This window comes from Electrophorus electricus, chromosome 16 (genome assembly GCF_041902795.1).
Source record: "Electrophorus electricus isolate QZ-2024a chromosome 16, ASM4190279v1, whole genome shotgun sequence".
Taxonomy (NCBI): domain Eukaryota; kingdom Metazoa; phylum Chordata; class Actinopteri; order Gymnotiformes; family Gymnotidae; genus Electrophorus; species Electrophorus electricus.
The window spans coordinates 2,742,501-2,757,312 of record NC_137512.1 but is presented as its reverse complement, the minus strand read 5'-3'; the positions used below and the strand labels follow the sequence as shown (position 1 = coordinate 2,757,312).

Sequence of the window (14,812 nt, the reverse complement as noted above, 5' to 3'; positions counted from 1 at the left end):
TTTGACATTAAGTAATTTGGCCACAGACATTTTCTGGCCCCTTTTAAAAACTGGTTCTGTGGTATTGGTGCTAAGACAACCAATGAAATCTTATAGGAGGTGTTACTTCAGAGAAAAGCTACTGGAGTGGAAGTTTACAACTTTACAAAAAATGTGAATATTTTGAATATGTTTATGATTTTAGTATGTTGCACTGTATTTGTCAGCTTTCAGATTTTTAATCTTTCAATCATCTAGATTGTTTAAAGACATATAAAAACTGGATCCACTGGAATTATGATTCAAGACCTACACAGTGACAGTTCAAATTGCTTCTTAGAAGACATGGAATAATGGAGCATATTGCTATAATATTGCTCACACTCAGAGGAGAGAAGGATGCAGTTATAAGAATTAATAGAAAAACTGAAAGGCAAATGCAAAAATCACAAAGAGAAAAACAATACCAAGAATGGAGAAAACAAAACACTACAGAATTCATTGGGCATAACATGGCAAAGCAAGAAAACACACGGAACACAAACACTAACAAGAGGCTGGGCAGCATCTTCCCTGTTGGGAACAGGGGGCTGAGAAGCTTCTTGGGAAAACAAAGGCAATAAAACATTTGTATGCTCCCTCAGACCCTCAGCACCTCCCAGACGTGGTATTGCTGAGGCCTGGTGCATCATGAGAGATCCAGACCCAGGGGCAAACAGCCTCTACCTCAAAAATCCATGAACCCACCCCCCACAGAGGGCTGTAACCATGGGCAGCAGGGCAGAGGCGGTCAGTACCATGGGCAGTGCGGCAAAGGTCCAGAGGACCACAGGAGAACCAGCATTTGGTGCACGTCCTCCATTTGCATTGGTGATACCCTTGCTGGTGCAGGGAGACTCTCAGGTCAGGTCGAGCCTTGCTCACAAACCCCTTTGCCTGGTAAATGTGGGATACACTGACTGGATACTGTACTGCCTTGTGCAGGTCCATCAGGGCCACAACACCAGTCCTTATGTTCAGGCTATGCAACATTCATTCAAACCAAAAGTGTCTTGACCCAAGATTTGGTCTGACTTAATAAGCCAACATGCTGCCTGGGTTTTATTACAGCGTTCAGTATCTGAGCAGGCGGTCAACACCCAGCAGGCAGACACATTCTCAGCAAGCCTAGCAGGCAGACACTTCCTCAGGAAGCCTAGCAGGCAGACACCTCCTCAGCAAGCCTAGCAGGCAGTCACTTCCTCAGCAAGCCTAACAGGCAGTCACTTCCTTAGCAAGCTTAGCAGGCAGACAATTCATCAGCAAGCACACCAAGGTCCTCACGCTGCATTCTTAGTAGGTTAGTTATTATTCACAATGTTGAGAGGAGAGCAGGACGCAGTTACTATAGGAGGTATTATTTATTAAAGGAATGAACTCAAAAACAATCCTAAAAACACAAAAACCAAGAATGGAGAAAACAAAACACTACCTTGATTTACACAGTTCATTTATTTATAGACCAGTGAGAATACCTTAAAATAAATTGTGTTGTATACTGGTAGACAGAGTAAGAATCTAAGAACCAGGGTGATGTGTTCTCTTCTTTTGCTCCCTATGGGAACTCTGGCAGCTGCATTTTGAATCAAATTAAGCTGTTTGTCTTTTTTTGGTAGTCATATTAGAAGGCCTTTACAATAATCAACCCTGCTAGAGATAAAAGGATGGATCAGTTTCTCTAGATTTGGCTTTATCAGGAAATTTCTGATATTGATGTCCTTAAGGTGATAAAATACTGATTTAGCAACTGATTTTTCTATGACTTCTAAAACTGAGATTAGAGTATGTTAGTACACCAAGACTGTGAGCTAACTCTGTAGAGTTTATGGGTTTTGAGTCTAATCTTTATTTAGCTGCAGAATATTTTGGACCATCTAGTTAGTGATGTGCACAAGATACTTACAAAAACATTATTTCCTAATCAACAAAGTAATTTCTCTGTTTCATTATAAACTGTTTCTAAGAGGCCAACCCACTACTCAGGTCTATCAATAAGAATGTTACGGTCTAGGGTATCAAAACCTGCGCTGAGATTGAGCAGTACATTTTTCAGGTGGTCTGCTATTGAATGGCATCATATCAAGCAACATCAGGCTGAAACTGATCTCAGCCACTCTGGCCTCTAAGATCCTGCAGATGCCTCTTTCCAAAAACACAAACACAAACACATACAAAGACACACACACAGGAAACCAGATTAAAGCAGACTAGTTTTTAACACTGAAAAAAAGAACAAACCTGACACTCGACTTAGCAATGTAATCTAAGTAACAGTCAGATATCAGTACACGCTGGTTTACAACTGACCTCACTCTCTTTTCTTTTTTTTGGTTTTGCTATAAGAGAAGTGCATTACTGCATAATTCAGCTCCTATGAATCACACTGCTCTGTGAATGGAGAGGAGATGAGAGGAAATTAAAGTTATGGTATTGTGAGCACACATCACTGATGTTATAGGTGTGTCTCAAAGTAATGGCCACAGCCCAGGTAGGATTGACCATCTTAACGCTGCTATGCCAATATTCCTCCACACACCATATCCCATCAAGACTGTATTGTACTGGACCCACAAGGCTTACTGATGTAAGATAAAACACAGACCTCAGATAATTCAGTTTATCCCATTATTTGAGTGTCTCCAGCATTAATTGTCTTATTAGTGAGCAACCAAATATAACCTTAGCGTATGCTGTTGTGCAAAATTATGATTGGGGTGCAAAACACTGCACAAGACTTCTTGCTTATGAGAACTTCAGAAGCTCATATGTGATCAAATTATTATTTTTTAGTCATTAATATGTTTGCATTTGTACATTGTTCAGTTAGTTCTCAAACGTTTCAAAACACCTAAAAGAACTCTGGGTGATGGAAAGTCTGGAAAGACACCAGTTCCATTTTTAGAATCTTCCAAAATGAAAACTGAATTTCTCATCATTAAGATTCTCCCTTAGAAAGGTTTCCAAATGACAGTGAGATTGCAATGCTGAAAAATACTATTTAGTGATTTATTGCAATAATAAAAAATACTAAACAGAGAATTTTCCTAAACTATGCTCACCAAATTAAATAGCTGACTTAGCCCTCACAAATTAATTTGTAGCAGCAGAGTACAACACTTCAGAGTACACGTTGTGTTCAGTCTGTCCTCTCTTCTCCCGCCTTCGCCTGGTTTTCCCATCAATGAAATGTAAGGCAGAATAATTCAACTCCACAGCATCATGGTCCTGTGGAAGCAAAATTAAAAGATAACACAGGACTGCTGCTGCATTACAACTGTGATTATGATTCCTACTCTTAGGTGATGTTATGTCACGCACAGCTGTATATACATGCAGCTGTTGCAGAGAGCTCAGTTTAACTGACTGGTGGCCTTCATTTTCATAACACCATGATGAAGTCATAACCAAAATGCTTTTAAAGTGATGAGAGCAGACCAGAGCATTTGCACACATTTCCACAAAAATTATACAAAATACGAAAGTACAATGTATAAGATATACCTGACTGATTTTTCTCACTGTAGCAGTTCCTTCTTTCTCTGCAGGAAAAAACAAAAACAAAAAACAAAACATTAACTGGATTCACTATGTCTAGTGAATATATGTTTTACCTTCTTGAATAAAACATTGCACATTGTTTTTTTAATGACATATTTAAATATATGATTCTTAAAATACATATCATAATTCTAAAATGTCACATATAATTTTTTTTTCAAATAGAGAAGACACATTCAGTTATTTTAATAAACACTTACCACTGCTGGGTCGAGAGCTTCTCCATTTACAAATTAAAATGGCTTGAGCAAAGATCACAATTACACAAGCTCCCAAAGCTGCTCCCAGCCAGATCACTGCAGGACTCACAGTCTTGGCTGTGGAAGAGGAATGATCACAAAACAACATGAAATGTTAATATTTTTGTGGTAGTGTTATTAAACTTCAAGGCAGAAAGCTGAGATAGCTCAAAAACATTAACCACAAATAAACCGCAAACACACAAAAAGGCCACATGTGAGCTTTAATCTGTTTGTAAATCTCAAACAATGTGAACAAAATAGTTTTTGGTGTCATTGAATAGCTCAGTGCTGCTAATTAACAGAATGATGGATGTAACGAGTTCAATTTGCAGAACACTGCAATAATGTTACTTATATTTAATACTGTGACTGTATTTCATCACATGACCAATCAATGTACAATTCTAAGAATTTCGTAGAATAACAAAAAGTATTTAGAAGCTCACGCAAATCTATTGTAGTCCCATTTCCAAAAAGGATCTTGCCACAGGTGGCCACAGCGCAGTAGTAAGTGCCAGTATCAGAGAGGCTGAGGAGACTCTTGGAGAGGTTGTACACACAGCTGTGTGGAGAAGAGCTGATCTCACACTGATAGCTGCTGTTGTGATGAGTGTAAATTATTTCAGGATGGGTGTCTCCTGCAGCAGCTCTGAACCAGAGCACTTGGAGTTCTGCTGTTCTCCTCTCAGAGAGGACGGTGCACTGCAGAGACACTGACTCTCCTGGGGAAACCCTCCCCAACACTGGACTTTGGACCACTGATATGGTTAGTCCTGGATTGCCTTTTTGAATGAATTAAACGTTGTAAGCATTTCATACTCTTAAAGAATTTGAGGAAAGAAATCACAGACACATTCCATCTTTATAATGCATAGAGTATGATTACTGAAACAATACTTCGAAATAGCACAAGCAGAAACTAATAGCTATATTTGTAGATACTGCTGTGTTAGAACTAACAGCATCAGTATTATTTTTGAACAGTTGAAAGAAAAGCAATTACCTCTCACAACCAAGAAGGTCCCAGTGGAAAACTTCATTATATCCACTAGATAAATTCCACAGAAGTACATGCCTTCATCTTCTTTAGAAACATTTGGAATATGGAGTAAAATGCTGGTCTCAGTTGTTTCCACTTTGATTCCTGATTTGTTGAACTCAGGAAGAATTATGGTATGTGTGTGTGAGAATTTTAATCCAACCGCTTGAAATGTCCGTCCAGATTTTTGCTTATACCAGAGCATTCGCTCTCCACTCATGTGCTTTTCAAAAGTGCAGTTAAGCGTAACGGCTTCACCAAGCACAGCAGAGACAAGAGCTGGTTTCTGATGAAGGCCCACAGTGTGGCCACGATCTGTAAATTTAGTTTAAGTAAAATCAAACTCATTACAGTAGAAAGTTAAACTGAAATAATTGGTAGTTAAATTAGAAAAAGTAACATCTTCAACTATTCTGTAAAAAAGTAAAACTTACAGGTTTTGCAAAAGGTGACAATGAGAATCCAGAATTTGATAATCTTCATAAGACACATGATCTTTCTCTGGAGCAGAGTGTTGAAAAAGAAGTTATGAGATCCTTTTAGTCCATTTGACATTAAGTAATTTGGCCACAGACATTTTCTGGCCCCTTTTAAAAACTGGTTCTGTGGTATTGGTGCTAAGACAACCAATGAAATCTTATAGGAGGTGTTACTTCAGAGAAAAGCTACTGGAGTGGAAGTTTACAACTTTACAAAAAATGTGAATATTTTGAATATGTTTATGATTTTAGTATGTTGCACTGTATTTGTCAGCTTTCAGATTTTTAATCTTTCAATCATCTAGATTGTTTAAAGACATATAAAAACTGGATCCACTGGAATTATGATTCAAGACCTACACAGTGACAGTTCAAATTGCTTCTTAGAAGACATGGAATAATGGAGCATATTGCTATAATATTGCTCACACTCAGAGGAGAGAAGGATGCAGTTATAAGAATTAATAGAAAAACTGAAAGGCAAATGCAAAAATCACAAAGAGAAAAACAATACCAAGAATGGAGAAAACAAAACACTACAGAATTCATTGGGCATAACATGGCAAAGCAAGAAAACACACGGAACACAAACACTAACAAGAGGCTGGGCAGCATCTTCCCTGTTGGGAACAGGGGGCTGAGAAGCTTCTTGGGAAAACAAAGGCAATAAAACATTTGTATGCTCCCTCAGACCCTCAGCACCTCCCAGACGTGGTATTGCTGAGGCCTGGTGCATCATGAGAGATCCAGACCCAGGGGCAAACAGCCTCCACCTCAAAAATCCATGAACCCCCCCCCCCCCCCCCCACCCCCCACAGAGGGCTGTAACCATGGGCAGCAGGGCAGAGGCGGTCAGTACCATGGGCAGTGCGGCAAAGGTCCAGAGGACCACAGGAGAACCAGCATTTGGTGCACGTCCTCCATTTGCATTGGTGATACCCTTGCTGGTGCAGGGAGACTCTCAGGTCAGGTCGAGCCTTGCTCACAAACCCCTTTGCCTGGTGAATGTGGGATACACTGACTGGATACTGTACTGCCTTGTGCAGGTCCATCAGGGCCACAACACCAGTCCTTATGTTCAGGCTATGCAACATTCATTCAAACCAAAAGTGTCTTGACCCAAGATTTGGTCTGACTTAATAAGCCAACATGCTGCCTGGGTTTTATTACAGCGTTCAGTATCTGAGCAGGCGGTCAACACCCAGCAGGCAGACACATTCTCAGCAAGCCTAGCAGGCAGACACTTCCTCAGGAAGCCTAGCAGGCAGACACCTCCTCAGCAAGCCTAGCAGGCAGTCACTTCCTCAGCAAGCCTAACAGGCAGTCACTTCCTTAGCAAGCTTAGCAGGCAGACAATTCATCAGCAAGCACACCAAGGTCCTCACGCTGCATTCTTAGTAGGTTAGTTATTATTCACAATGTTGAGAGGAGAGCAGGACGCAGTTACTATAGGAGGTATTATTTATTAAAGGAATGAACTCAAAAACAATCCTAAAAACACAAAAACCAAGAATGGAGAAAACAAAACACTACCTTGATTTACACAGTTCATTTATTTATAGACCAGTGAGAATACCTTAAAATAAATTGTGTTGTATACTGGTAGACAGAGTAAGAATCTAAGAACCAGGGTGATGTGTTCTCTTCTTTTGCTCCCTATGGGAACTCTGGCAGCTGCATTTTGAATCAAATTAAGCTGTTTGTCTTTTTTTGGTAGTCATATTAGAAGGCCTTTACAATAATCAACCCTGCTAGAGATAAAAGGATGGATCAGTTTCTCTAGATTTGGCTTTATCAGGAAATTTCTGATATTGATGTCCTTAAGGTGATAAAATACTGATTTAGCAACTGATTTTTCTATGACTTCTAAAACTGAGATTAGAGTATGTTAGTACACCAAGACTGTGAGCTAACTCTGTAGAGTTTATGGGTTTTGAGTCTAATCTTTATTTAGCTGCAGAATATTTTGGACCATCTAGTTAGTGATGTGCACAAGATACTTACAAAAACATTATTTCCTAATCAACAAAGTAATTTCTCTGTTTCATTATAAACTGTTTCTAAGAGGCCAACCCACTACTCAGGTCTATCAATAAGAATGTTACGGTCTAGGGTATCAAAACCTGCGCTGAGATTGAGCAGTACATTTTTCAGGTGGTCTGCTATTGAATGGCATCATATCAAGCAACATCAGGCTGAAACTGATCTCAGCCACTCTGGCCTCTAAGATCCTGCAGATGCCTCTTTCCAAAAACACAAACACAAACACACACAAAGACACACACACAGGAAACCAGATTAAAGCAGACTAGTTTTTAACACTGAAAAAAAGAACAAACCTGACACTCGACTTAGCAATGTAATCTAAGTAACAGTCAGATATCAGTACACGCTGGTTTACAACTGACCTCACTCTCTTTTCTTTTTTTTGGTTTTGCTATAAGAGAAGTGCATTACTGCATAATTCAGCTCCTCTGAATCACACTGCTCTGTGAATGGAGAGGAGATGAGAGGAAATTAAAGTTATGGTATTGTGAGCACACATCACTGATGTTATAGGTGTGTCTCAAAGTAATGGCCACAGCCCAGGTAGGATTGACCATCTTAACGCTGCTATGCCAATATTCCTCCACACACCATATCCCATCAAGACTGTATTGTACTGGACCCACAAGGCTTACTGATGTAAGATAAAACACAGACCTCAGATAATTCAGTTTATCCCATTATTTGAGTGTCTCCAGCATTAATTGTCTTATTAGTGAGCAACCAAATATAACCATAGCGTATGCTGTTGTGCAAAATTATGATTGGGGTGCAAAACACTGCACAAGACTTCTTGCTTATGAGAACTTTAGAAGCTCATATGTGATCAAATTATTATTTTTTAGTCATTAATATGTTTGCATTTGTACATTGTTCAGTTAGTTCTCAAACGTTTCAAAACACCTAAAAGAACTCTGGGTGATGGAAAGTCTGGAAAAACACCAGTTCCATTTTTAGAATCTTCCAAAATGAAAGCTGAATTTCTCATCATTAAGATTCTCCCTTAGAAAGGTTTCCAAATGACAGTGAGATTGCAATGCTGAAAAATACTATTTAGTGATTTATTGCAATAATAAAAAATACTAAACAGAGAATTTTCCTAAACTATGCTCACCAAATTAAATAGCTGACTTAGCCCTCACAAATTAATTTGTAGCAGCAGAGTACAACACTTCAGAGTACACGCTGTGTTCTGTCCTCTCTTTTCCTGGCTTTGTCTGCTTTTCCCATCAATGAAATGTAAGGCAGAATAATTCAACTCCACAGCATCATGGTCCTGTGGAAGCAAAATTAAAAGATAACACAGGACTGCTGCTGCATTACAACTGTGATTATGATTCCTACTCTTAGGTGATGTTATGTCACGCACAGCTGTATATACATGCAGCTGTTGCAGAGAGTTCAGTTTACCTGACTGGTGGTTTTCATTTTCATAACACCTTGTTGAAGTCTCACTGTAGTGGGAGAAAGAGTAAGTTTACAACTTTTTGAATTTTATGACCCAAGTCTTATCTTTCCAGTCTGTTTTAGTAACTACACTGGTTACTTAAGAGATAAATTTCAGAATTAAATATTTCTGCTTTTAGGTGTTATTTAAGGTTTAGCTACACAATGTTAATAAATACTCACTATTACAGTATTCACATTGTCTCCTTTTTAAAACTGCTTGAGCAGAAATGACAAGCACACACACTCCCAGACCTGCTCCAAGGAAGATCACTACAGAATCCAGAGGACTGGCTTTGGTATAAAATAAACAAAATTGTAAGCAGATGCACACGTATAAGATCACAAATATTCAGGCAGGAAGCTGCATGAGCTCACCAACACAATCATCAAGTGTCAACAATAATTACAATCATTATTTACTATATCTACATATGGAGATAAATAAATGCATTTAATAAATAGACAAAGAACAAAATTATCTACATTCTACATATATAAAGCCAGAAGTAATACCATTTGCACCTGTAATACACATACACAATACATACATCAGTTGTCTGGATTTTAATGTGTCAGCTACCAACCAGTATAATGATACATACAAAATACTGTAATGTTTAGCACTATTTAGGTTGGTGGTCCAAATAATTCTAGATAATCATCTCATTAATAGATTCATTAATACATTAATATAACTTACACATATATACTGTCGTTCCATTTCCAAGAAGAATTTTGCCACAGGTGGCCACAGCGCATTAGTAAATGCCAGTATCAGAGAGGCTGAGGACGCTTTTGGAGAGGTTGTACACACATCTGTGTGGAGAAGAGCTGATCTCACACTGATGGCTGCTGTTGTGATGAGTGTAAATTATTTCAGGATGGGAGTCTCCTGCAGCACTTTGAACCAGAGAACTCGGAGTTCTGCTGTTCTCCTCTCAGAGAGGACGGTGCACTGCAGAGACACTGAATCTCCTGGGGAAACCCTCCCCAGCACTGGACTTTGGACCACTGTTTCTTGATATTTATCAATTTTATTTAAATACCCTGTTAAGATTAAAATATATAGACATTAAGACACAGCTATATACTCTATACTATATACACATTTAGATTTTCCTATCTTTGTAAATATCATAAGTCATAAAAAGTAAACTGTCTATATCTTACATGCAACAAACCCTATGATATTTCAACATTCTTTAATATATATCATATAAGAAAATATACTCTTGGGTCATAACATAATAATGCATAAAATGTGCAAGTTAATTGAGAATTATTTTGGTGTTAAAATTAGGCCATTAAGAAAAAAAATGTTATAGTGGCCAGAAGGTATAGCTTCTTAACTTTCACTGATAACAATGCTCCTTTTCCAAACACAATCTCAAACCATCTTATGCCACAGTAATACATGGCCTCATCTGAAGGTTCAATGCTAGAAATATTCAAATGACAGAACTCTCTTCCCTTCACAACAGTGAACATTGGAGGTTTAAATTCACTGTAGTAAGAGGAAGTCTCTACTGATTTCTGAGTCATGGCCATTATACGAGACTCCTGTCCTGTTTTTTGCTGGTACCAGATGATTGGTGTTGTCCTCTTCCAGCAGAAAGCACTGGAGAGTCATTTTCTCTCCAAATGCAGTGGTAGTCAAAGAGTTCAGCTGACTGACACCTTTTGCCCATAGAATGAAACCTTGGTTCATGCCAAAGGTTACTCTAAAAACCATGTGCAAAGGTACTTATTTGTGCAGATGAAAAAGACATGCATCTTAGGAATGCATGTGCATTTGGCTGAATAGGGCCTAAAACATTACTGAACATGTAGATAATGTTGAGAGAAAAACTTTGAAAAATGTAGCATGATTATTGCAATAGCAGGTGGCACTCACCTATTTCAATAGAAAGCACCACTGTGAGACACATCAGGACCATTCTCCAGATGCCCAGGTCCTGTTGCATGCTGTGTTTGCTTGATAAACTGCTGAAAGGTCAAACAGCTTCACGTCAAAGATTTTTGACGTAACTTATTTACATCACATACTTCCTGTGTTTTTCCTACAATAAACAACTGCAACAAAAATGCTGTTCAGTCATCTTAAAAACATCGTCTTTTTGTGTCATATATTGTTTCAGTTCTTCAAGTTAAGTTTTTTATTATTTGACACATTCATGGGATCAGAGCTCTTGGATAGTTTAGTATAATAATATAGATTAGTATTTCTGACAAATATATTATAAATATACAAATATATTACAGTGGCAAACTATTATTCCACTGAGAGCCTTTCTCAATACTTCCAGTAAAAAAAAAAAAAAGAAAAGAAAAAGATTCAGCTCATTTTTAGGGAATACATAAAGTCCTATGCCCTAACTCTCCCCATTTATCTTCACTACCCATGAATGAAATTCACTTTGAAGCCCATCATATCACAAGCTTTCATCAATTAGATATTAGAAAGTATGAAACATTAACTGCTTACATCGTGACCTTCCTGGTGACCAACTGGTACTATATAGCACTACTGATACTGCATGTTCAGTGTCACCAGTTCCACATAGTTTTACATGTAAGTTTTACTGTAATCATACAGCCAAACAAACACCACCAAATTAACACAGCTGAAAATCAAATCAGATCTGACTTGGTCTCTCTGGTGACTAAGGCCAAAGCAAACACCACTGGTACTGTTAATGCATGCTCAGTGTCCCTGGCTCCATCACTGCACTACTCACACTCAAACTCATTTACCCTGTACATACATTAAAACACACCAACAGTACCATACATGCATTAAGAAACACCACTGTTCACCTCCTACAACTAACACCACCTTTATAGTCCCTCTCTACACAGCTATAACCTACTGTACTCATTTATATTTCACCCCCATCTTCAACCACAGCAACCAGCTAGCACTTTTATCTACATATCTACCATCTATTTTCTATCTGAAAACTCCAACAGTACAGTTTTATCCAGCAGCCTCTTAAGCTAAACTCCAGCAGGGAAGTATTTGACTACAGACCTACTTGTCTTTATCGTTACTGGCATACTATGTGATCGCCAATTGTCATCAGATCTGCATATTTCATCTTGTTCATATTTTGTGCTCAAATGGAATCATTAGTTAAATAAAATAAACTTCGCTCACCCTCTGAATACAACACAAGGTGCTGCCTCTGAGCAGTAGGTCCAATACCCAAAATTGTCTATCTACAACCAGTTTCCAGTCTCATACTTTATCCCACTACTGGCATCGAATTTACTCAGTTGCTTTCTCTCTCTGTTATAATGTAAAGCCGAGTCTTGTTGACAATGTTTTGTCAGATTTTGACGTGTCATTCCTATTATGCTAATCACAGAGAATGACGATGTAAATCAAAACTAAAAAAGAAATTAAAACACTGAAAGTCTATGCCTGTCTACTTCTACTTCACCTACCTCATTCCCAATCACCTGCTTACTAACTCGGTGGACCTGCTCTTTGTCTTTCAAGTCACCTATTTCAACCTGCAGGTCCGTAGGGAAGACTCTGCACATTAATGGATTACGGTGTGAGGAGTTGCCAAACCAAACCAAACATTCATCTTTGTTGTTTTTCAGTTTCGTTGCCAGACAATTGTGCCTTCACCCACGGAGAATAAAGAGCACTTTCTGGCAACCTTCAGCTCTTGCTCCCTCTGTGCCGGCACTGTCACACTTCAGAATTAATTTCAGATGTAATTTTCAATTTTGTTTGTTTGTCTGTTTTCTTAAAACTTGTAATTAATTTGAATTGTATTTAATTTGATTATTAGACCTTAGTTTTAGTCATGTTTTAGAGACTGGGGATTCATTTTAATTTTACTGTAATTGTATTACATTTCATTTGCATTCAACTACTCACAGGGCAGAGACCCCACCCACATGAGCACCAATCCCAGATCTCGATCATCCCACACCTACCAGTCCCTCCAATCACATCCTGGTTTACTTTCATCAGAATACTGATTATCACTTACACACACCTGTTTCCAAACCTCTCCCCATACTTAAAGTCCTCCCCTACATGACGCTTCACATTACCTGCTCATCCAGCCAAACACCTGAAGCAGGTCTCTGTGTTCTTGCTATTTTTACTTTCATTGTGTTGCTCTGAATTAAGCCAGCTCATTTGAATTTTTCTTATGCATTGTTTCTGTTTGCACAATGTCACAATTTTCATATTTAGTCATGTAGTCAGTTATTTTACCTCACTTGTCACAGAAGAAAGTTAAACAGAGGTTTTGTTAGAGTTTCCATTTTCAAAAATGAGTTCATTATTGCATGTTATGTTATCATTTAATAATCAACATATAAGAAATACTGATGATCAAAGACTTACCATCAAAATATTTGCTCAATAATTTTAAGACTGCCCTATCTGTGATGAATGTGAGATAATTAAGGCCTACTATCAGTAAAACACATTGCTAGCCATTTGCTGGCATTAATTAAATATTGAGAGTATTCTAGTACAATCACAAAATTTGTGCAAAAGTAGAGGGTACAGAGAAGTGGACAACATCGACAGCTATCTATCTAAACATGCTAACTATCTAATCATCCTAACTATCTAACATTCTCATAAATCCATAATTACACAGTTTTGGTGAACAGACGACTCCTCCTTGGAATTTGAACGTTCAAACATCTTTGTATGGCACATATTTGTATTATTTTCCCAGTGTTGCCTCAATTTTTCAATAGTGTAGTATACTAGAACTAATAGCATGAAGAGGGTTTTGCAATGAGAGGAGCAAACGCTCTGGATCTCGTTTACACAAACATTTCCAGTGCATACATGTCTGATTACATGTCTGTAATGTTGATTCCTGCATATAGACCGATCGTCAGACGCTCAAAACCGCTTCTGAAGCAGCTGAGAACCTGGCTTGCAGGAGCCATCTCTGCTCTTCAGGACTGTTTTGAGCAGACGACTTGGATCACGTTCAAGAAGGCTGTTACTGACAGTGGCACTGTTAACCTGGAAGAGTATACAGCATCAGTGACTGACTACATCAACAAGTGCATTGATGATGTTACTGTCTCCAAGACCATCACCACACGCCCCAACCAGAAGCCATGGTTGACTGCTGAGGTGCGCATGCTACTGAGGACCCGTGACTCAGCCTTCAGAACAGGTGACAGAGAGGCTCTCAGAAAAACAAGAGCCAAACTGTCATGTGCGATCAGAAAAGCAAAGCATGCACACACACAGAGGATCCATGGACACTTCAAAGACACTGGTGACACACGGCGCATGTGGGAGGGCATTCAGGCCATTACTAACTACAGGAAAACATCATCATCCTGTGACAGTGATGCCATCCTCCCAGATGCACTGAATGACATCTATGCACGGAACAACGTTGCAGCGGAAAAATCCATCCCTCTGCAAAATGACCAGGTGCTGTGCCTGACTGCAGCTGATGTGAGGCATACTCTGCGTGGAGTTAACGCACGGAAAGCTGCTGGACCAGACAACATCCTGGGTCGTGTGCTCAGAGAATGTGCTGACCAGCTTGCAGATGTCCTGACAGACATCTTCAATATCTCTCTGAGCTGTGCCGTAGTCCCAATATGCTTCAAGACCACCACCATCGTCCCCGTGCCTAAGAAGCCCAAGGTGTCGTGTCTCAACGACTACCGTCCCATCGCACTCACATCCATCATCATGAAGTGCTTCGAGAGACTCGTCATGAGACACATCAAGACCCAGTTTCCCCCTTCTCTGGACCCCCTGCAGTTCGCGTACCGCTCCAACCACTCTACAGATGATGCCATCTCTACCACACTTCATCTGGCACTCACACATTTGGATAAAAAGGGCACCTACGTAAGAATGCTGTTCATAGACTTCAGTTCAGCATTCAACACCATTGTTCCTCAGCATCTGATTGGAAAGTTGAGCTTACTGGGCTTGAACACCTCCCTCTGCAACTGGATCCTGGATT

At 39.1% G+C, this 14,812-nt stretch overlaps 1 protein-coding gene and 1 pseudogene across 2 annotated transcripts; both read right to left on the bottom strand.

Annotated features, from left to right (window-relative positions):
* Nucleotides 1-2,215: 2,215 nt before the first annotated feature.
* Nucleotides 2,216-5,404, bottom strand: LOC118242302 (signal-regulatory protein beta-2-like). 2 transcript variants are annotated; one of them, XM_035532407.2, is made up of 6 exons: nucleotides 5,292-5,404; nucleotides 4,822-5,172; nucleotides 4,265-4,600; nucleotides 3,777-3,893; nucleotides 3,520-3,557; nucleotides 2,216-3,243 (listed from the first exon to the last, which is right to left on the bottom strand). In XM_035532407.2, exons 1-6 carry the CDS (start codon nucleotides 5,347-5,349, stop codon nucleotides 3,109-3,111), a joined length of 1,035 nt encoding a protein of 344 aa, XP_035388300.1. In that variant the 5' UTR covers nucleotides 5,350-5,404; the 3' UTR covers nucleotides 2,216-3,108. The 2 variants fall into 2 exon arrangements, with proteins under 2 accessions (XP_035388300.1, XP_035388299.2); XM_035532406.2 differs by having other exon boundaries at nucleotides 2,216-3,557.
* A 4,113-nt stretch (nucleotides 5,405-9,517) lies between these two features.
* Nucleotides 9,518-10,563, bottom strand: LOC145651743 (uncharacterized; annotated as a pseudogene).
* Nucleotides 10,564-14,812: the final 4,249 nt, after the last annotated feature.

Bases quoted from the DNA above. Each gene is read 5' to 3' on its own strand.
- LOC118242302 (XM_035532406.2), bottom strand. From the start codon at position 5,349: ATGTGTCTTATGAAGATTATCAAATTCTGGATTCTCATTGTCACCTTT. The intron at 3,894-4,264 runs GTGAGCTTCTAA...CCTCTTCCACAG, and splicing joins TGGGACTACAATAGATTTGC to CCAAGACTGTGAGTCCTGCA. The intron at 3,558-3,776 runs GTAAGTGTTTAT...TTTTTCCTGCAG, and splicing joins AAGCTCTCGACCCAGCAGTG to AGAAAGAAGGAACTGCTACA.